This window comes from Neolamprologus multifasciatus, chromosome 6 (assembly GCF_963576455.1).
Source record: "Neolamprologus multifasciatus chromosome 6, fNeoMul1.2, whole genome shotgun sequence".
Lineage (NCBI taxonomy): Eukaryota > Metazoa > Chordata > Actinopteri > Cichliformes > Cichlidae > Neolamprologus > Neolamprologus multifasciatus.
The window spans coordinates 1656207-1678627 of NC_140444.1; the positions used below are offsets into that span (position 1 = coordinate 1656207).

At 45.0% G+C, this 22421-nt stretch overlaps 1 protein-coding gene across 8 annotated transcripts in view; it reads left to right on the forward strand.

Moving 5' to 3' along the window:
• Positions 1–22421, forward strand: part of sh3pxd2aa (SH3 and PX domains 2Aa) — a 116436-nt gene that overhangs the window by 30153 nt on the left and 63862 nt on the right. For all 8 annotated transcript variants that reach the window (XM_085161988.1, XM_085161989.1, XM_085161992.1 and 5 more), the window contains 3 exons: positions 10623–10698; positions 13047–13123; positions 15269–15360. In XM_085161988.1, the coding sequence (XP_085018114.1) occupies positions 10623–10698; positions 13047–13123; positions 15269–15360 (245 nt within the window). Of the gene's footprint in view, positions 1–10622; positions 10699–13046; positions 13124–15268; positions 15361–22421 lie in introns of those variants that run through there.

The following is a 22421-nucleotide window of genomic DNA, read 5'->3' on the forward strand; positions in this document are numbered from 1 at the left end:
TAGGTCCTCAGCTGCTTTATTAGCGCTGAACTCTGGCTCAGGTGAGGGCCTCTCCTCTCTGCCTGTGGTGTAACTGTAAGCTGGCTGGCCTACTTTCTTAACCAAACTAAACACGCCCATGTTCTTCGTCCTGGACGAGGCTGCAGCTGCTCTAAAGAGCAAAGACATTGTCGGTTTACTCCGCAGGACTCAGCCAGGCTGAAGCGACGACTGGCCTGAAAATGCCACTGCAGCATTTAGCCGGTGCCTCTATTAAATGTGAAAGGAGGTTAAACTGCTGGGTGCAAATAAAGGGCAGAGCTCGCAGGATAAAACAGTCACTGTTTGATTAATTTTGCCCTTCAAAACTGCTTTTTATTATGGATTAAACGTCAAGTCGTCGCAGCTCAAACGCCGGTAAAATAAACTCTGTGAGGGGGAAAGCAAACACGTCTTTTCTGCACTCGGCGCACCGACTCAGTCTTCAGAGTTTTTCACAGCAAATGCTGTTTTATGTCTGTGATTAATGTATTTTTAATGGCCGTTTGTGAGCGAAGCACCCACTTGTCTGAACCTTAACACCGCTACTTGTGCCGAACTCTTGAGATAGACACGGAGAGGCGTGCGGATTGTTCGAGTGCCTCGCAAACCGCATTTTTCTGCCAAGCTTCTCCTCCAGCACAGAGTCGACACAACTGGCAGTCCAGCTCACGAGTGCTTGGATGATATTACCCACTTCATCTTCAGCTGTGGAGTGGATTCAGAGTAAACTGCGCCGAATAGTTTCAGTCGTAATTTGTGGCCGAACGTTCACCTGCTGATCTTTAAAACCAGCTCAACCAGTAACTACTGGAGCCTGACGGATAGCTGATGTTTTTAGGCCGATACCGGCATTCAGTGATTTTAAAAATGGAAGCATCAGTTACACGACGTCTCCACCGCTCGGAGGTCTTTTTGACACATGACCAGACAAACTCCTGGCTGATTAACCCTTTAAGACCTACCATAGAACCAAGTCCGCCAGAGCTTATATTATATGTTTACATGCTGTGGAGCCATTTTTGGGAGCATTTCAAGTTGCTATACATCAATACAACCATTATAGCCCAGATTTTAATAATATGTCTGCATTAAGTGCATAGTAATTACATACATTGCAAAAAAGTGCAATAAACTACAAAAAAATTGAAAATCGTTTTTGTTTTTTAACATATATTTCTAGTTAGAGAAATTTAAGAGGCTTATCCCTCAAAACTGTAAATACAAAAAAGTTGCACAAAATAGTTTCCCACCACAGGAAATTTATTTTGAGTGTCTTCATAGTTTTATTTTTGAAATACACCAATTTTTATACACTGCAGGAAAAACGAAAATAAATATTATAATGCAAATTTGCAAAAAAGCAGCATATGCATCAAAATAAACTATTTCCAGCAGTGCAATATGAGTCCTAAGCATCCCAGAAACCACACAGAAAGTCATAAAGTCAAAGATAACTTTTAAAAACACCAGTATAGGCTCATGAGGCCCTGATGGTAAAAAACTACATTTCCACGAAAATGACATCACTTCCGGTTTCGGGCAGGTAATGGCGGACATGCGAAAGTTCACGCTGATGGACGTAGGAAGTGTTACGAACAGCTGATCGGATCGGCAAAGTGTGTTTCTGGAATATTATGTTTTTGTTGCTGCAAGTGCTTTTTATGCAGTTTTTGCAAAGTTATATGTGGAAGGAAACTGTGACCGAGGACAAGCTGATGGCATAGCATACAAGTACAACTCCAGTTTCATATGCAAAAAAATGATTGCGCTAGCTCACGTGGTTGCAGAGCTACCGGGATTTAAAAATAGTTACGCAAAACAGAGCGTGCTGCTCCGACTGGTTTTAAAGGGTTAAAACTGTGGAGATGAAAGCTTTAAAACTTCAGTGGGCTCTCCTCTTCCTCTAGATTCTGACAAAGCTGACAGCTGATTATATTTGGCCCTACATCCCGACTCTGGGTGGCTTTTCCAGGAACACTGGGAGGAACCTCGGAGACTGGGATATGTCTTTCAACACGTGCATTAAACAAATGTAGGACCGCTTCCAATCATCGACAGGATGATGCTAAAATTAGAAACATCTGCTCTCTTTGACTCTGTCGCCAAACGCTGCTCGGAGCCGATCGTCTGATTGTTGGCGTGTCGCTCAGCGCTGTCGGGTCTTTACTTTACTGTAAAGTACCCCGAGGTGACTGCTGCTGTAAATTGGTGCTAATAAGATAAAACTGACTTGAGCTGATGTTGATTAATTGCTAAAAACTCATAGAAACCTGGTCTGTATGCTACCTAAGCTTAGTGAGGGACCTGCAGGCGCTACACCTCGCACAGCTTCCTAAAACTGCAAACATGCTTTAGCGCAGCATGCAGGAATATGACGCAAAGCTAACGTTTTTATATCAGAGTTATTAGCGACACGATGCTTGGTGCTCATGTGAGACAAATGCTGTCTGAAGCCCTTTAATGTTGCAAAGATTAGAGGTCTTCCTGTTGGTCTGATTGTGAGTATTTGCGTGACTGCAGATGCCACAAGGAGTTGAGATAAGCTGGAATTCCGGTTCATCCTCTCGAGAAAACAGGATCTCATTCCAGTGAGGGAGTTTCCCGCTCAGAGCCTCGTTCCAAAGCTCACAGCGGGCCCTGCAGCCCGGGGTTGGGTAGTGATGACAGAGCGACTGCAGATGGACGAACATCAACACGCGCCTGCACCTGTTGTCGTACTGAAAGCGAGGGGAGCCCGGCTCGCCACGTGGGGTTAAACACCCCGCGGCGTCGACATATTCATGAACAGAGCCTCAACTTTGAGACAAACTCAAGCCCCCCGCTTTACTCCCACACATGCATTCGCTGCTTAAAGCGTTCAGGAATCCAGCGTATCGTGTTCCGACCTGATCTAATGCGCCCACCGCGGGCAGCGATCTGTCCGGATCTGCTGCCAGGGTGCCGGTCTAAATTTAGAGACACAACTGTGAGTGATTGTGGTTGGAAAGGAACGCCTTCCCTCCACAATCGGAGACATCTGCCTCTCTGAAACTGAACACTGCTGGGTGCTAATGCATGCTCATGCTTGATTCATGCGCTCCATTAGTTTGTGAGCTGTGATGAAATAAAGATTTCAGGAGGCTTTCTAATGGAGACTCCTTGTTTTCTGTCATAATGGTGAATCTGTTTATTAAACACGTCCAGATTTTCAATCAATGAGGTCGACATTTGGCCCAAAAGCTCAGGTTACACACTGCTCCTTCTGTTTGGGAGGGGCAGCCAATCAGAAGAGGGTTGGCTTGAAGAAGGAGGAGCTTGTTTCAAACAGTTAAACAAACAAAGGGTTGCATTCATGTACATAAGGATTATTTTGAACTGTGAGTCATGCCAAGCTTCTCCGAGTAATAAAATCTGGATCTGGGAATGAGCAGAAGGAATCTGACAGCTCCGGGGTGTAAAAGCGAGCGCCAGCATGTTGACTTTGTCTGTGACGGGATGTTTGCATACTGACACGACAGCGAGAGCAGCGACCTTATCGTGCGCTCGCCAGAGAGGAGAAGCATGCTCGAGCCCGCGGCCTCACTCGGCAGATCACATGGTTGCTTTGTCAGGACAGTCATGAGTTGTTCCAGAAGTTCGTGTGTGTGTGTGTGTGTGTGTTTCCATTCCACTCTGTTCCACTCCTGCAGAGCTCGGGGTAAACCCACATCACCCACAACAGGAAGTGAGGCATCAGTTGGCTGTAATGGCGCTGTGGCATCCCCCAAGTTTGTGCCAAGTGACTCTCAGAGCTCCTTACAGAGCGGCTCTATTCTTAGCACATGTGCATGAAGCTGCTGTTAGTCTCTGAGCCCCGTCGTTCCTGAATGAACTGAGACTAAAGTGAGACTAAAGCGCTCTTATAATAACTGTATCGCTGCTAAAGCTACGTGGACCAAACGCTGAGCTGGAACATTCTCTTGAAGGTGGATGTTTCCATGTTTTCAGAGACAGATGTGGATAAGATGAGCGACCTCTGCTGGTTACAGTTACATCTTCCTGCTTTGTCTCTGTTTTAGTCACAAAATGATGGTGCAGATAATATGATTGTTTTCTTTAGTCGACTAAATGAATGAATAAACAGTTGAATCATGGTGAAACAAATGTATTACTGGAGCCTTTTCATCACTGCCCAGTTCCTTTTCGAGAACAGACATGAAGTCCAGTCCTGCGTATCTATTAGGGCTGCAACAATACTCGTATCGATATTGAACCGTTTGATACAGTGCTTTCGGTTCAGTACGCATATGTATCCAACAATACAACATTTTTAATTTATTTTATCAACTTTCCTTCTGACGATGCTGTCTGTGTTGAGCGCTCAGTGGATCTGCGCTCGACAGTGCAGCCTAGGCGGAGTAGTCGAACACAGATTCACTGAGGGCAGAGCAAACTAGCAAGACAGAAGCTAAGCTCGTTGCAACATGGCAAATTGAACCTCCCCCACCCTCATTCAGATCTGGCGTTTGGAACTATTTTGGTTTTCATGTGACGTATGACCCTGAAAGTAAGCGTCATGGACTAAAGTAAAACAGTATGTTGGATGTGCCACGCAATGCTCAATTACATTGGTGGGAACTAGTGTGTTAGCGCAGTTAGCTCGTTAGCGCAGTTAGCTTGTTAACGTGTTGGCCGTCCAGCCCCACACACGGGCGATCCGCGGTAGCTCGTTAACGGAGATTTGCCGTGTTGTGGCGTTAACGTCATTTCAACGAGATGAATGCTGACAGCACTAGTGGGAACACAACGAATATGACTGCACATTTACTCCGACATCATCCTCGTGCAAAGACAAGTGGAAGCAGACAAAAACAACAAGCACGCATGCTACAAACTTTACCCGAGTCATTTAGACAGCCGTTAGCACATGATTCTCCTTATGGGCACCTGATATGTTTAATATGCTGCTGAGAATATAGCCCAGAAGAAGCGTATAGTAGAGCTTTTATTTTGGAAAGAGCCATTTCTCTGTAATAAACTCTCTTTTCCAAAGATGAGGGATTTCTCCATCAGATAGATTTATTATTTTATTACTTAAAAACTGTACTTTTGAGTTAAAATATTTATAATTTTAATAAATGACAAATTAAAAAGGCATGAACTTTTTTTTGTATCGAAAAAATATCGAACCGTGACACCAAAGTATTGAACCGAACCGTGAATTTTGTGTATTGTTGCACCCCTAGTATCTATGCTAGCCACAGAGGCTGAAGTGCATCCAAATATGTTTCTAAATATCTCGATTTTCTCGGTTTGTCAGCTGTAGAACAGAATTGGGGGAAGAGGACTGAATTCTGCTTTTATAGGCAAACTTTAATAAGCTACACTTCCTCAGTGACTGTGTGGAAATCAAAGATGGACAGCGATGTTTACGGCTCTGCAAAATTCAAACCGCCTTGATGTTTTTATGAATTCAGCCATTGCACGTGTCAGCCCCGTGGGTCCCTGATTGGTGGAAATTCTCGTGCAATCAGCGCACACAGACTCTCCTGATTATTAGAGACGGATGATGATAAATGTTAGTTGTCTATATGCATTCTGTTTGCCGTCATCCTAAAAGGAGGCAAAATAACTCAGTGGATATTTCACTTACCCACAGGTGTAGTCCGGCGTCATTAACGGTGGACGGTTTACTTTCACTCACGCACAGCACGAGCCGTCAGCGTTCACGTGTGTTAGTTAAATAGAGACACAACATGTCTAATGTTGTGGCTGTGACCATCAGTGATTAGGTTTTAGATCTCACCCTGGGTCAGCACACCTGAATCACATGATTAGTTAATTAGCAGGCCTCTGGAGAACTTCAAGGTATGTTGAGGAGGTCATTCAGCCATTTAAATCAGCTGTGTTGGATCAACGACACATCTAAACCCTGCAGGACACCGGCCCTCGAGGCCTGGAGGTCCCCACCCCTGCTCCAGCCGATGTGCTTTGTCCAGTGTTTTCCTTCAGTTACCTGTGTCAGTGCAGAGTCTTCCTCCATGGCCTACATGCTCGTCTTGGTATGAGAAGTAGCTCCACCCTCACACACACAGACATTGGGAAAGCCGTTCAGCAATATTGGGTTTAGGAGGCTGCTTCATTTTCAAGCTTTTGTTTTGGACTCTAAATCCAGAGCTGCTGAATTGTAGTCCCGAGGCCGTCTCAGGACTACAGACCACCTTCCTGCCAGTAACTACACTCACGTTTATGCTTTTAGCTCATGTGGAAATAAGACGAGCGTCAGCGCGAGCGGACAGTGAGCATTACATCATCGCATCCTGGATTCACTCTGGGAGACGAAGAACAATCTTTTTTTTTACCTGACTCCCAACATTTACACCAGTGGTCCAGAGCTGCACCGCATCATCCAATCACATCTCTTCACAACTCTTCTTCACACTCTCTCTCTGCTGGTTACCAAGGAGACAGTGGAGTCTGAGAAGTGGAGCGATGGTTTGGCGTGGATGTGTTTCTTTCCTTTCTCTTTTGGCATCCTCAGAGTGGAATTTTACCACCTGGACTCCTGATCGTCTGCTATCGTGCTGCAAACGTGCACGCTCGCAGGCCGTGCACGTGCAGCCTGTGTGCATGCATCCATGTAAAAGAGCAGTTGCGCCCGTGGCTGTGTCACCTGATCCCCGCCGTCCCACCTGTTCTCACCATTCTCTCTCCCTCGGTGATCCTGTAACTCCCGGCTGGTCGCGAGCACGCGAATCTGTCAGCGGCGACAGGAAAACGTGTATTTCAGGACAAGCTTGGACCAGCCGGAGAGCGTCTCGAGTAATGAGCTGACCTTGATCCGAGTGGATCAGTTCAGGCTGCACCGGCAGAGTTTGAAAAGGAGGGTAATTAGTTTGTTGAACTGAGAAGGAAAGCTGACATGACGAGCCTTACGGTTACGTCTGTCCTCTCAGTGTGTCGCACCTGCACGCAGGTGAGCACGTGCTGCACCTTACATCTTTGCCTTCATTAAGAAAGTGGAAACGGTGGCACAGTCACGCTTCAAACCTGCGAGTGGCCGTCCATCATCCATCCGTGTGTCACGGACACAGATCCTGTGAGCAGGATCCAAACCGTTGGGCATGGTCAGTGCATGAGTGGGAAAAAATCAGACAGGAATTCAATGAAAAGGTGGAGGCAGACTGACAGATGGACAGGGGAAGGGATCAGGCGACGGATGTTTCCGGAGTGGGCGCTGGGGATCAGTGCGAGTGTTTTCTGGGTATCTTCTTGCATCCAGAGACCCACCCGGCTGTTTGCTCGCTCGGTTCCCCGCAGTCTCTTACAGCTTTCAGCCATCAGACGCGGCCGACGGCTCCCATCGCCTGTTATACCTCTTTATGGACTTCAGCCCCCTACACACACGTGCACACATGCTCCGTGCACACACACACGTGCACACACACACGTGCACACATGCTCCGATCCTGTAGGATGTCTGCTGCAGTGCTGTGCAGCCTCCTCACCCTCTGCATCCGTCCTCTGCTGTTTTTGCTTCCTCTCTAATCTTGATTGATCTATTTGAAGAGTGGAAACGAGCAGGAATCTGCTGCTTTCTCTTTCTCTTGACTTTCTCCCGTTTTTGTTTTTTCTTTGTCTTAATGCTTCGCTCTGCACGCTCCCTCTCTCTGCACCTCCTGCTCTGGTGTCAGCACTTCTCTCACCGTCTTCATGTCGTTCATGCTGGTTTGACCCCCGTGAACTCCGCGGCTCAGTGGACTTGTTTTGTTTTTTTTATTGATACCAGCGTGCAGCTTTGGGACTGAGGTGTGACGCTCGATATGATGCACCCCTGAGCAGAAAAACTGTTTTGTGATGGTAAAGAAGCGTTTTTAGTAGATTAAAAGGTAGTTACTGTTACTGACTGAGGCTCTTACTTCATATTTAAGTTACCTTCATTCTTTTTGTTTGGGAGACTCAGAGGAGGACGTTTGGTATCAGCAATACGTTTGCTGCTAACATGTTCCAGCAGCTAATCAGATACAAAGAGATGAATAATGTGTTGAACAGACACTACTGTGGTGATGCTAAGCTAACTGCTACTGGTCTTTGTCCTCATGTTAAACCATTGGCTGTATCCCAATTCAGGGTCTGCAGCCTTAAAGATCCTCAAGGGCCGCGTACTCAAAGACCGCTAAGGCCGGAAGTGCGAGGCTTGTGAAATGGGACGGTCTAGCCTCCGTCGCGCTGCCCAGGTTGCCTGGCAACCATGATACTAACAGCTGGAAACGTTTCATACAGCTTTGTTTGACAGAAATGAAGGAGAAAATCTTTTGTTCATTTGTTTGTTTGTTTCTACATGAGCTTTGATCATTCTCTGATTAAGCTCAGCTATTGAACGGCGTATATTTTAAAGTAAAGGCTTTAAAACCAAGTTAGTACAAACGTCACTGATGTCACATGACTTTGCCGACATGTGGCCAACAGTAATGTTTTAATGTTCTTCGTTATTAAACATTTGCACATAAATAAGTGACATAATATTCAGTACTTACTTAAAGTTTACTCTTCGGGCGCCCCTCATCCGCCGTTTTTTTTTCGGCAAAATTATCCACACCCACCGCCGCGCTATGCATTCTGGGATATGTTGGGCCACGAAGTCTACACCGCCACGTCCTTAAAATTCAGGGAAATGAAGGACGCATTTGAGGGCCGCATTTCGAGCAGCCTTCGAATTGGGACAGCCTTCGTCGCGTCGCTGTGACGTAATCGGCCTTAAAATGCGGCCTTTAAGGCTGCAGACCCTGAACTGGGAGACAGCCGTTGTCTTTTCTTTTCTTTTCTTAAACCTGATTGGTTACCAGCCCTGTGGTAGCTGAGATAGGCTCCACGCTGTGCTGTGGGCGTTTAAGTTAGCTTAGCTTAGGTTAGCATAGCATAGAAGCAAAACAGAAACTTGGCAGCGTCATGTCTTGAGGTCTGTGACGCATTCTGACCAGAACTGGGAAGTTTGCCTGTATCACTCCTGTTCTAGCTGACCTGCATTGGCTACCCATAAAATACCGCATCCAATTTAAAATACTGCTGCTTACGTTTAAAATGACCAACAACACAGCACCGAGCTACCTTAAGGAACTTCTTAAATCGTATGTTCCTGCCAGAGCATTAAGATCATCTACTCAGTTGCTCTTGGTGCAGCCTAGATCTCGGCTGAAGCCTAGAGGTGACCGGGCGTTTGGCTGCACCAGAGTTGTGGAATAACCTTCCGATTGTGATCCGGGCGTCTGATTCCATCCAATCTTTTAAATCATTTTATTTGTTTAATCTCGCCTTTCCTGCTTGTTAATGCTCGCACCTGACTCTTAGACTTACTCTATTTTTTCTTATACATATTTTTATGGCTTGTGCTTTTATTATGTTTTTATTTTGATATGCATTTTATATTACCCCTGTGTATTAGTGGCATTGACCTGTGAGGATATTTGATACTTTGCTAAGGCCTCATAATACTCGTGTTACTTCTCTGTCTCTTATGTTAAGCACTTTTGTATACCGCTGGTTTTTAAATGTGCTCTATAAATAAAGATTGTTGTTGTTAACCTACATCTGCACTTTATCTCACCTTCATATCTTCCTTTTAAAAAGGAGTTTTTTCTCACCACTGTTGCCAACTGCTTGCTTGTATGTTGCTGTTATATGATTGGAGGGTTTTCACCTTACAACAAAAAGCACCTTGAAGCAACTGCTGTTGGAATACAAATAAATACATTTATTATAAATAAAAGTGAATTGAAATCATGTCCAGGGTTGGTTTATAGCGTTTACCTTTTTGTAGCTTCCCACAGGGTTGAATAACTGTCCTGCTGCTGCGCTAACTTTGCTGCAACTTTACCTTTTTCTGCTGCTGTGACAGCTTTGCATCATTTCCCAACTGTGTGGTGTCTGAGAGGCTGAGGGTGCACACAGGAGTGAGCACCTCGTTGATTTCTTTAATAAATATTAACTTTGTGACAATAAATCAGCTGCCTCTCCACTTTCTTTCTGATCGTGTGTCATTGTCTCGGATAACTGATCTAAATCTTTAAGTTCACCTTTGTTACTCTTTATCCCCCAGTGTTCCTCCTGCATGGCGTTTTGTCTTTACATCCACACATGCGCAGCAGTTCGTGTGCATTTATACTTGTTTGAACACACAGCTAAAGATTTCCTGCTGCAGAGGCCTGAGGCTGAGCCGAACCCATTTTTCTATATAAATAATTAATGACAGTCAAACATTTTTGAATGTTGCTCACAAATAAGGAAACAGTTTATGTCTCTATAACTGGAGCTAAAAAAGTAACATGCACACAAGCTGACATCTGCTTTGAAGGAACGCCATCCTGGAATGATTTCCTGCAGGGTCGTTTATCTTTGGTTTTTCTGTGTCGGTGAGAATGATCTCTGAAGCTGCTCTCAGGAATATATTTGCGCTAAAGAGCTTGGCTAGCTGTGTTTATGCTAAGCTAATTGCCTCCCGGCTTCAGGTTTATACTCGACACGACACACGAGATTGATATCGATCTTTCTTATCTCGCGCCCAGGAGAGACGCGGATGATTCCTAAGACGTGAAGCTGAGCCGAACATAAAACTAAAGCCGTTTCCTCTCCTCGTGTTTCCACAGATGCAGATACTCGACAAGTTCCCAATTGAGGGAGGGCAGAAAGACCCGAAGAAGAGGATCATCCCATTTCTCCCAGGTGATAGCCTGCTCCTGAGCTCTCGTTATCTGAACAGGCTCCCATATTAATAATGTATGACTGGCACTCGCAGGGCGTGTGTGTGTGTGTGTGTGTGTGTGTGTGTGTGTGTTACTGCTGATGAGGCATTATCTGTGACTTTCAAATCTCAGCTGTGTTTTCGTGCCTGTGCGTCTGTGTGATGTTCATTTTTGGATGTGGAGAGCGTCTGAGTCACATTATGATCGTGCATGAATGTGATCACTTGATTATGCTCGCGTGTCTGTGTGTGTGAGATCGACAACACGCACACACACACACACACACACTCGTCTCTCCTCACATTCAGGTTGATGGTGACCTGCAGCGTTGGGCACGATGCTGCATGTGTGTGTCCACCTGTGTGTGTCCACCCGTGTGTGTGTCCTCCATGTAGATTCTCCAGCTCCGTGTGTGCTCAGGCAGTAAAAGGCTTCTGTGTGTTCACAGCAGTTTATTTTGGTAACCGCTCTGTTTAAGCCCCGCGGCCAACACGTGGTCCCAGCATCAGCTTTATAGCCCCCCCCCTCCCCCCAGCCCTCCTCATCCTCACACTCACAAACAAAACCAATCTGGAAACCCACCAAACACAAACCTCCCACTTTGCTAGAAAGCCAGTGGCGCCACATGCAAACATAAGCGCCTGTCTGCGGATGCACGCTCAGCTCACACTCTTAATGGACTCTTTCAGTCTGAAGTTGCAGGACGACGTTTTAGTTTGTTCGGGATAAGAGAAATATTTTTTAATGTGTATCTGCTCATTATATTGTTTTATGTACTTTAATAAAGGCTTGTAGAGCAAGGCCACTTTTAAGTGTTCAGCCAGACTGAAAAACAGGAAGTTTTAAATATATTTAAAACAGGAAAAATATATTATTATATAATATAATATAATAATAATAATATAATAATATAATAATAAATAATAAATAATAATAAAATTATAATAATATAATAATATAATATAATATATTTATTTATAAATATATTATAAATATATTTATAAATAAATATATTATAAATATATTTAAAACAGGAAGTTTTAAATATATTTATAATATATTTATTTATAAATATATTATAAATAATATATTTATATAATTATATATTATATAATAATATAAAATAAATAAATAAAGTACCAAAAAAAACCTATATGAAGCACAGTTTATGATTCTAATGTTAGAGAGTTCTTGCAACTGGCGTTTGAGCTGAGCAGAGGTCTCTCTCTTCCGGAAGATGATTGAATAAAAGAAATATCAATATTTTAACACACTATGAGTCGGTTTTCTCTGTTCTGTCATTGGGACAAAAGAATCGGGGTTTAATAAGAGCTTGGCAATAAAAAAAAAAAGAAAGAAATCACCAAGCGTGCAGTTTTTCTACTGTTTTGTGTATGGAAGCCAAAAAGTGCCAAAAAAGATTCGATTATTAAATAAATGCAAAAACAGGAGCAAAATAACGGTTTTGAGTGTTTGGGAGCCCACACGGTGAGTGGGTTTAAATTTGTTTATATTGAAGAGGATGCTCACGGCCCCACAGCAGGGACTGTGGATACGTTCAACATGTAAGGTCCACTTAACTTCAAACCGTTCTCCTGTCGCCACACTGAGCTCTCAGATCTTCTGCTGATGATCACGCCGTTTCCCTGAGCGGATTGGTCAGTAAGCAGCTGTTTGATGTGTGCTGAGCTCCTCGTTGGAGCATAAGTGACTCAGAGGTGAAACACCTGAATATGTGCAGTTCGATGGTGTTTAAGGTCAAACTTTCCAGGTTGCAGTGAAACAGTCATGTTGTTGTGGCCTCTGGTCATTTACAAAAGTGCGACTGTAGTGAAAGTTACTGTGTGATTTTTGCATTTATTCTGGTATCACTGCATGTCTTCATGCAGCATTTAGCTTCTCTTTACCGTGTGTGTGCGTGTGTGTGCGTCACAGTGTTGCTGTTGTTGCTGTAACGTCACATTAACGCTGCTCCAGGTCCAACGTTGCACTGTTTTTGTAACTCACGGGCAAAATGGGACTAAAGTCTGTGCTGGAGGATTCCCCTTTAAACAGTAATTCCAGGGATCCTCACACAACAGAGTGCACGACCCCGGGCCTGCCGGGGTGGGGAGGTGACACAGCTGGAGCCGGGAGTGTGGGCCTGAGATGTCATTCGTTACTGACATCTCCTGACAGGTCTGAGTATTACAGGAAGCTGCTGCTCTGCAGAATCAGCGTACATGTGTATTTTCAGGGATGCTGTGCATGTCTCCAGTATTTACTCTTCTCCTCTGTTGGCCGTCACCTCCATCCTTATTATTTTTCTCCCCTTTCCTCCCCTTCCAGGCAAAATCCTGTTCCGGAGGAGTCATGTGCGAGACGTGGCCATGAAGCGGCTGCGTTTCATCGATGACTACTGCAGGGTAAACGTCCCTCAGCTTCTCGTCTGTCTGTGGGGGCTGTCAGGGGTCGAGGGTCACGATCCGGGCTGTCTTTCACACGCTGTTCAGATGGGGGGGGTGCATAAAACTTGCACACCTTAAACTGACCTCCATTATTTTAAAGTCCATCTCGCTAACGACCTCCTCCCCTCGTTTGCTGGTTTTGTTTCCAGCAACAAAATCAACCTAAAAGCGACGAGCGTTTGTAGTCCTGCAGCTCCAGAGTGACTTTCCTTATCACTTCCTGTTCCCACTCTTATTAGTTTTTTTAATCCTCCATCGTGGCCTCCCCCTCTTCCTTCCTTCCTTCCTCTTGGCTCAAAGCTGCACGAGCAGAAGGAGATTCAGGCTCTGATGTTTGTCTCACGCATAATTATGCAGCAGTGTTCCTCGCCTGTGTCAGGCAGGGTTACCCACAGCATTAGCTCAGTAATTGGGACTAGTTTAAGAAGCAGTTCCTCACATGTGAAGTGAAGCTGGTCCTCAGCTCAGCACAGGCGAAGGTTCACACAAAAGCCTTTTCATTATCCAAATAACCTAAAGCGCTCCAGTGTTTACAGTTGCTACAGCGAGCTGGTGTTTTTCAGCCAGCACGCCGCACTGTTTACTTCCTGCATCCTGTTTATGAGGCAAACACAGAGGAAGAGAAATTATTCTCCAAGGATGGGCTCCCCGGAGCCTGCAGGGTGGAAACCCAGGGTGCACGTGGCCTCTGCTGTGGATAATATAGGATCGGATGAATGAAACATGAAGGCAGCTCAGACTGTGGCAATTTAAATAAAAAGCCTACGCCGTACATATGTTGTGTATATTTCACGGTCCAGCACGCTGTACGAGAGTCAGTCCTGCAGCTGGAGCCAGTCACATCATTAAATATAGATGTTTAGACTGACATGTGATCCTGTCTCTGACTGCTTCTGTGTATGAACAGTGATTGATTGTGTGTTTGTGTTCTGCAGATGTGTAGCCAAGCACACACGTGCAGTAGTCTGTATCATTCAGCTTATATTGAAACCTGAAACAGCTCCAGAAACAAAGATCTACATTTAAACTGATGTTATTTTTATTTATAGCACTCTGTGGGAGAAATACAAGCTGCACATAACTCTGATATATTTTCACTTTATAGAGATTGAAGTCCAATAATCTGCTGTATGTCTGAGAGCTGGTGCCTTAGACCTGCAGTGTCTCTACTGACCAGCAGGGGGCGCTGACTCTGAATGCCGATGATTCTTTTTTTTTTTTTTTTTTTTTTTTTTTTCGCCTGTCCCATTTGGTTCTTTAGCCGTCAGAATTGTTGTCTGAAGACCAACAAGGATACCCAATGGATTTATTTTGCCAAATGGATCATCATGGCATTGCCGTATTGGTCCATTTGATCGACCTTTGTTTTTATTATTTATTTTATTTTCAGTTGTTACAGACAGGACAGACATGAGTGAGGGATAGGAAAGGGAGAAAGAAAGAGGAAGGAAAAGAAAAACAGAAGGGGAGAGGGACAGTGAGAAAGGGGGGAAGAAAAAATATCTCCGGGATCACCTGTTGAGAGAAAAAGAATAGAAAACAAGCAAAAAAAACATAACAATGCAACATACTATACACAACACCATCGCATTAATCTAGCTAAGTGTAAACAGCAGTAAATACTAAATATTGAATGTTGTTGTGCAGCACGCAGGACAGACAGCGCACAATGTGCTTTGAAGTAGCAGCCAAGAAAGGTGTGATTTAAGTCTACGAACAGTGAACACCTGTGTGCACACCTGTGTGGATCGGCGCGCTTGTATTCAAATGGTTTCCCCATGTAATGGTCTGCTAGAGGATGTAGAGAGCCATAGCCCCGTCCCCCAGGGCATGATGAATGCCGATGATTCTAACTCTACTCTTTATTCTGATGAGTTTATTAGCTCGAGCGCTGTTTTCAAGTCTTGCTGAATACAACATAATGTGCGTTTTGTAATTTATTGTCCCGTTTAGAGCTGAGAAAGGATGAATCAGGGTTTGCTCTAATATAATAAACAGTTTTGATTTAAACTCAAACTTATTTTCAAGCTGCTCAGGTAGAGTCTGAGGAGGAAACTGTGGAGCGTCTTCAGAGAGGCGCTCACTGTCTCTCTCTCTCTGCAGGCGCTGGTGCGACTCCCTCCTCAGATTTCTCAGAGCGAAGAGGTGCTGCGCTTCTTCGAGACGAAGGCTGAGGACATCAACCCCCCCGTGGAGTGAGTGAAGCACACTGTGGACAAACACCGCACACACAGGTTCTGTGTAGGCTAATCCGCTGGCTAATTTCTGTAGCTGAATCAGCTTTACACCTTTCCAGGTGAAAGTGGGTGTGGCTTAGATTGGCATCACTTTTAAAGGAGGGCTATGACATCAGCATTATCAAACTTGACGTGTCGCTCTTCCTCTCAAAGATGAAGAGTCGAGTGTAAAAGCATTTAAATCCACAGCTGCTCCGTGTTTCAGGGGTTTAATCACATGACCAGCTGGTGTCGTCACTGTTAGCTGAGCGTAGCTACTGTTAGCTGAGCGTAGCTAACGTTAGCTGAGCGTAGCTAACGTTAGCTGAGCGTAGCTACTGTTAGCTGAGCGTAGCTAACGTTAGCTGAGCGTAGCTACTGTTAGCTGAGCGTAGCTAACGTTAGCTGAGCGTAGCTAACGTTAGCTGAGCGTAGCTAATGTCAGCTACCGTTTGCTAGCTTTACTGTATGACAATTCCACTGTTTGTCACCAAGCTAAATGTTGTTATTAAAGCAGCTGAAAGTGTTGGCAAAGTGAAAATATGTCGTTTTCCTGGTTAATTAGCAACATTTTGATAACCATCCGCTGCATTAGCATGTAGCTAACTGTACACACTTCATGGCAAAGGAAGCTAAAATCATTTCGATGGTCATGCTAATTAGCGTGTAGTTTGTTGTAGAAACACTCGTGTGAAACACGAAGTTTTTACTGTTTCTTGGTCAAATAAACTACAAATCCACACAGGAAGTTGTGTAGCATGTTGATTAGATTGCACAGGTTTACAGCCGAGATGCCGCCACAGGAAAGGCAGCTTGTTTGCTCTGCCTCCAGCCTGGATTAGTCTATGCAGCACACACACACACACACACACACGTGCATGCAGACACTGTAAATTGCTGGCACTAATTGCATTGCGCTGCATGCAAACATGATGCTAAACGAGTAAATCTCATGTGTTGATTGATAATGTTCAGCTCAGATGTTCCAGTACTCCCAGCACTCACTGGCTCAGCTCATTGCCTCTCTGTCTGTTCTCGCTTTCTAGTCTAGTCCCAGTTTGGCTCTTTCTCACTGAGTTCGTTAAAACCTCCTAGCAGGCCAGGCGGAGAGGGAGGGAGGGCTGTTGTAGGGAGAGCAGTTGATGGATGTGAGTGTGGGAGGAGGAGAATGACTGGTTTCATAGCAGGAGATGGCCCCTTTGGGTAGTTGTTAATTAGAGAACACTCTCTTCTCCAAACCTCAAATGCCAGTATCACAGTATTCACTGGTAATGTGCTCCTGTATGCACTGAGACAGCTGTGCCGCTCCTGCTCCATCCAGGCTCCTCTTCTCTGCACGCCTTGCTCACTGACCTCTTGCTTTCCTGTGTTTGCCAGTAACGGAGCGTCTCTCCTCGCTCATTTTCCTCCTCCTCCTCTAACTCTTTGTGTCTAACTCATAAATTCAAGTGTGCTTAATTGACGAGACGGCTCAAGGTTACAAACAACGGCGCCGACACGGTGGTTCTTCGCTCAGCTTTGGTCCCTCGCCGTCCACACTCTGTCACACCTGCGTTCTCATCTCTCCCGTTTTTCTCATTTGACTTCTGCTCCTCCTCCTCTCTCCTCCAGCCTCCTGGAGAAATCCCATTAATCTTGTTGCCAGAGTATGTGGGAGATGAAGTCATACATGTGGAGCATCAATAATGCGTGCAAGCACTGACCTCATCACACGCAGCCTGTTATCCTCCATCTGTTGCACGCAGCGGTATGCAGAATTACTTTGAATACTTAATTTAGCTCGTCTGAAACTGAACGGATGCCAAAACAAGAAGCAGCGCGTGAAAGTTGTTAAAGGACTTTCAAGGATGTGCAAAACACCGACTAACAAAGTGCACTAGGCGAAGTCTGTGCACACAGAATGAACGGGGGCACAAAGGTTGACCCCTGAGGAACGCCATGATTAAGGGGAGCACAGGCGTGCTGCAAACCTTTGCTTACGTAGCGTGCAGAGCTACAGTCAGACGAGCAGCAGGGGTGAAAAATGACGGCTGCAGTTCCTCCAGTGGCCACTTGGAGGTCGGCTCTAAAAGTGAGTCAGTCTTCATAGACTCCATGTATAGATTTAAAGTTGTTGTAGTCCCACTGAGTGACAGGTGTAGCTGCTAGCTCTCTGCTAAGCTACACCTCAGCTAACTGGGTCCCTGAACTGGACCAGTTCACGTGTTGGAGCCTTTTGGAGCATTTTAATGACATCATGTGACCAATAATATGGCTGCTGCGAGGTTACTATAGTGACAGACCTTTACAGAAACCTGTGCTTCAGTTTTGGTGAAATTCAAGGATTTGAATTGGATGTTACAGAACACTAATTAGCAGCATTTGTTATTATTATTATTATTATTGGAGCTAGCTAATAGCATAGCAGTCCAGCCTCCTCCAACATGGTCAGTGATGTCTTTAAAAAAGCCACATGGCTGTTAGAGCTGAGGATAAAAGAAAGAAACACCTGCTTTGTTGCTCTGCATGGAGATTCAGTGATTTTTACGGCAGCTCTGTGTTTACAGGAAGCGTAGCTGGGACAAAAATCTGAAAAGCACTTTTCTTTCCTGCTTTCACAGCTGTAAATTAAAAGGAAATGCATTTCCCATCAGAGAAGAACATCGCAGCACAGTTTCCCTTTTATTTCATCACAAGATGAAATAAAAGGGAAATTTAATTGTAACAACCAGCTGTTACAGAGGGCTCTTTCTAATCTCCCTGCCATTTACCAAGTAACCATTTAATTTGGGTATTTCATAAGAAGAAAATCAAATCAATACATTAATATTAAAAAAACAATCAATGCGCCCAGCGTCAGGGCAACGAAAACCACATTTGAACTCATTTTCCAGTGAAAAAAGCAAAGTCTCATTTATATTCATTGATCACGTTCAGATTGAAACCAGCTATAAATCATAAGTGAATCTAAATGGAAACACGCGCATTTAAGGTTTATGCATGAAATTTTCTTGAACGTGGAACGACGGAGCTCGCAGGATGTGAGGAAGCACTTCGGGTAGATTTGGATCAAATGGAGCTCCAACCTCTCCTGGCTGCTCGGCGTCCCTGCAGGCGCTCGCGCCGCCTTAATAACAGAAGGAAATACTCAGGAGGGGGAAGCGCCCGCCGTCTGCTTTAACAAATAGCTCTGCTCGGTTAGTTAGACGTCGTGATCCAGACGACTCGACTTGTGTCTCGGCTAAATTGGATGGGCTCCTTTCATTCCCTACCCATAATGCATCTGCTAAATGAAAATGAACCATGGGGGAGGGGGTGTTCGGCAACCAGAGTGGCCATTGATTCCAAGCCATGATTGGACAGTGTGTGTTTGTGTGCCACAGAGAGTGCTGTGGAAGAAGAAGAAAGGCGGCGTGTGAACACACCCTGCTGTGTGTGTGTGTGTGTGTGTGTGTGTGTGTGTGTGTGTGTGTGTGCGCGCACTTTCACGAGTCAGGCTTTTAGATCAGCTTTGGACACTCTTTGTTTTCATGCCTGCTTCACTCTGTCGTCACCCGGAGCTTTTCCAGCAGTTTTCCAAGGAACCATCTGCAGAATTAAACGGAAACCTCACCAGCAGGGGGCAGCGCTCCACTAGTGGATATTTCTCTGTAGCTGCCCCCAGCCTGCCTGTAAATACGAATGTGTTAGGATACAGTGACTCACTGCACGACACAAAAGTACTGTCTGGTTGTTTCAGATCTCAGGAGGACCCAAACATCCTCAGCTGATCGAAGGCGAGGCTGCCTGGAGGAGCAAGGTGGCCTCATCCATTTTTATATGTAGCACCTCTGCAGACTATCGAGTATTAAATAACAAGCAGCCGGAATAAACAACTAAAACTCTCACACTGGGGCTCTTAGGAGTCCGTCGAAGGTTCAGGTGTGATACCTGATGTGTACAGTAGTGGTTTCCTAGCAGCAGCTGAGACGATGTAATGAAGGATTTGATGATGATTTTTGGGGCCTTCATGTCTTAAGTTAAAGATGGGCTGTTGCTTCTCGCTCTGAAATGGATTCCAGCAGTACCTGAGCGGTTTGCAAAACCAGCTCATTACAGCAGAGAGTGCAGGAAAGCCCACAGTAACCATTGACTCCTGTGGTGATGGTCAGACACTGCAAACCTGCGGTGAAGGTAAACGATGGCTGCTCGGAGGAGTCTGAATCATCTGTGTTTGTTGTGTTATTGCTCAGTTCGGCTTTCCTCTGATCACTCCCACAAAACTAACAACAGGACCGAAAAGGCTTTGAGTTTGTCGGTGTCCAGACTTTAGTCTGCTCGTCTACTTCCTGTCACTTTCACACATTTATTTCTTTAAAGCAGAATTTTTGAGCAGTTTTATAATATTTCAGAAATTGTAGCCAAAAAATGTTAAATGCTTCAAATCACTGGACCAGCCAGCTTTGATGCTTTATTTTTTATGACCTATTTAATCCAATTATGAGAGGTCTATTTGTTAACCCTTTAAAACCGGTCGGAGCAGCACGCTCTGTTTTGCGTAACTATTTTTAAATCCCGGTAGCTCTGCAACCACGTGAGCTAGCGCAATAATGTTTTTTGCATATGAAACCGGAGGAGTTGTACTTACATCTTATGCCATCAGCTTGTCCTCGGTCACAGTTTCCTTCCACATATAACTTTGCAAAAACTGCATAAAAAGCACTTGCAGCAACAAAAACATAATATTCCAGAAACACGCTTTGCTGATCCGATCAGCTGTTCATAACACTTCCTACGTTGGAATAGACGTCAGCGCGAACTATCGCATGTCCGCCATGACCTGCCCGAAACCGGAAGTGACGTCATTTTGCGGAAATGTAGTTTTTTACCATCAGGGCCTCATGAGCCTATACTGGTGTTTTTAAAAGTTATCTTTGACTTTATGACTTTCTGTGTGGTTTCTGGGATGCTTAGGACTCATATTGCACTGCTGGAAATAGTTTATTTTGATGCATATGCTGCTTTTTTGCAAATTTGCATTATAATATTTATTTTCGTTTTTCCTGCAGTGTATAAAAATTGGTGTATTTCAAAAATAAAACTATGAAGACACTCAAAATAAATTTCCTGTGGTGGGAAACTATTTTGTGCAACTTTTTTGTATTTACAGTTTTGAGGGATAAGCCTCTTAAATTTCTCTAACTAGAAATATATGTTAAAAAAACAAAAACGATTTTCAATTTTTTTGTAGTTTATTGCACTTTCTTGCAATTTATGTAATTACTATGCACTTAATGCAGACATATTATTAAAATTTAGGCTGTAATGGTTGTATTGATGTATAGCAACTTGAAATGCTCCCAAAAATGGCTCCACAGCATGTAAAAATATAATATAAGCTCTGGCGGACTTGGTTCTATGGTAGGTCTTAAAGGGTTAATAAGCCTAAAATATTGATGTGGGTTAACCGGAGGATTCTGGCTCCAGGCAGACGAGAGCCAATCACCAGAGACTCCACTGAGCAGCATCGGCACCGTGATAGGATAACTACTGAAAACGTTGACCTAAACAAGCGAAGCATCCATGAAACTGGAGATCTAATCGTGATGTTAAAGTTTATTTTCTATAAGTACACTTCATGTTATGGAGATGCATCAGTGTAGCTATAAATGTCCTCACTGTGGAGGTGAGCGCAGTGACTAATTCTGTGATGTCACAGGAAACTGTATAACGGCGCTCTCTCTTGGTTGTAGATGCCGCTCGCTGCTTTTATCCAAGCAGTGAAATACGGTTGGCGTGCAGACGTCCTCGCTGCCCGGTGCTTCTTAAAATGCTCGACACGCTGCCAGAAGGCGCCGCTAATCTCTGAACGCCCGCACGTGTGTTTATCTCCTTCCCCACTTTTCCTCTCACCACGCGTAACGAGGCGGCGTTTTGATGAGTCGACATAATTTGGTACCCGAGTGCTAATTGGAAAGAAAGCGAACGGCGACAGCTTCTCATCAGCTTCCAGCCGCAGAGAAAAGAAGGAGGAAGGGAAGCTGACGGGTCTCCAACACCGATGAAAGGACCTGATGTTTCGCTCATCATCAGAACACTTTTGATCAGCCTGAGCTTGGAGCTGATTATTAGACGTCTGTGCTGCTGGACCTGTTTGGTAGACGCTGTGTATCTGAGTGGGTTTGTCAGGTGTTTCGATCACATGTGGGCCGACAGGTTTGGAGTATCCTGATTAAAACTGCTCAGATATTGAGTGACAGCGTCCTGTGAGGGGCTTTGAAGAAGATTTGGATGATAGCTGTAGACGAGGGTCCAGAGTGTCAGCGGTCTGTTGGTTCGTTAGCTTGCGTCGAGGTCGTTCTCTGGTCTGTTTGAAGCGGTGCAGATGAGAAGGAACGCCTTAAAGGCTGATGGCGATGAATCTCAGCTGGGTGCAGGGTGGAGTGCCCGCTCTGGGAGAGGAATCGCGTCCCGAGTGATGGAGGTGAAGTATGTTCAGGTCTTGTTCTCAAGTGACGGCAGAGATGGATGCCACGCTGGCCTGTTGCAGTAACCAGAGAGGCGGAGCCACAGACCAGAGGACAGATCCAGGACATGAATCTCAGACCTGGAGGCTTGGGGAGAGCGAGGTGTGGACATCTCTGCGCCATGTCCTGGGTGGGTAGCAGAAAGCAGATTAATGGATGGATCCGAAACCATGTTTATGTCTCAGCTGTGTCCTCGTCCTGCAGTCTGTCCGTCATCCAGGAAGCATCCGTCTCCGTCCTCTCGTCCTCCCAGTGTCCCGTCTGCTGTGAGCTGCAGGCAGGCGATGTGCTCACTCACCCGTGATGGATAAGCTGCTTCAGTATCAGGGTCGACGGGGGTTAAAGTGTGTCAGAGTGGCGAGGAGCGGTCAGCTGAGCGTGCGTATTTATTGATCCGTGTCAGAAACGGCGACCTCGTGCACCTCGCACAAAAAGACACGCAGCATCATCAGAGAGGGTTTTCTTCTCCTGCACGTTTGCAGCGACGTCAGCGCGCCTCTCCTCTGCTCTCGGCTCGGTTTCTTTCCCGCCGTCGCCCTTCACGGATGCACTCGT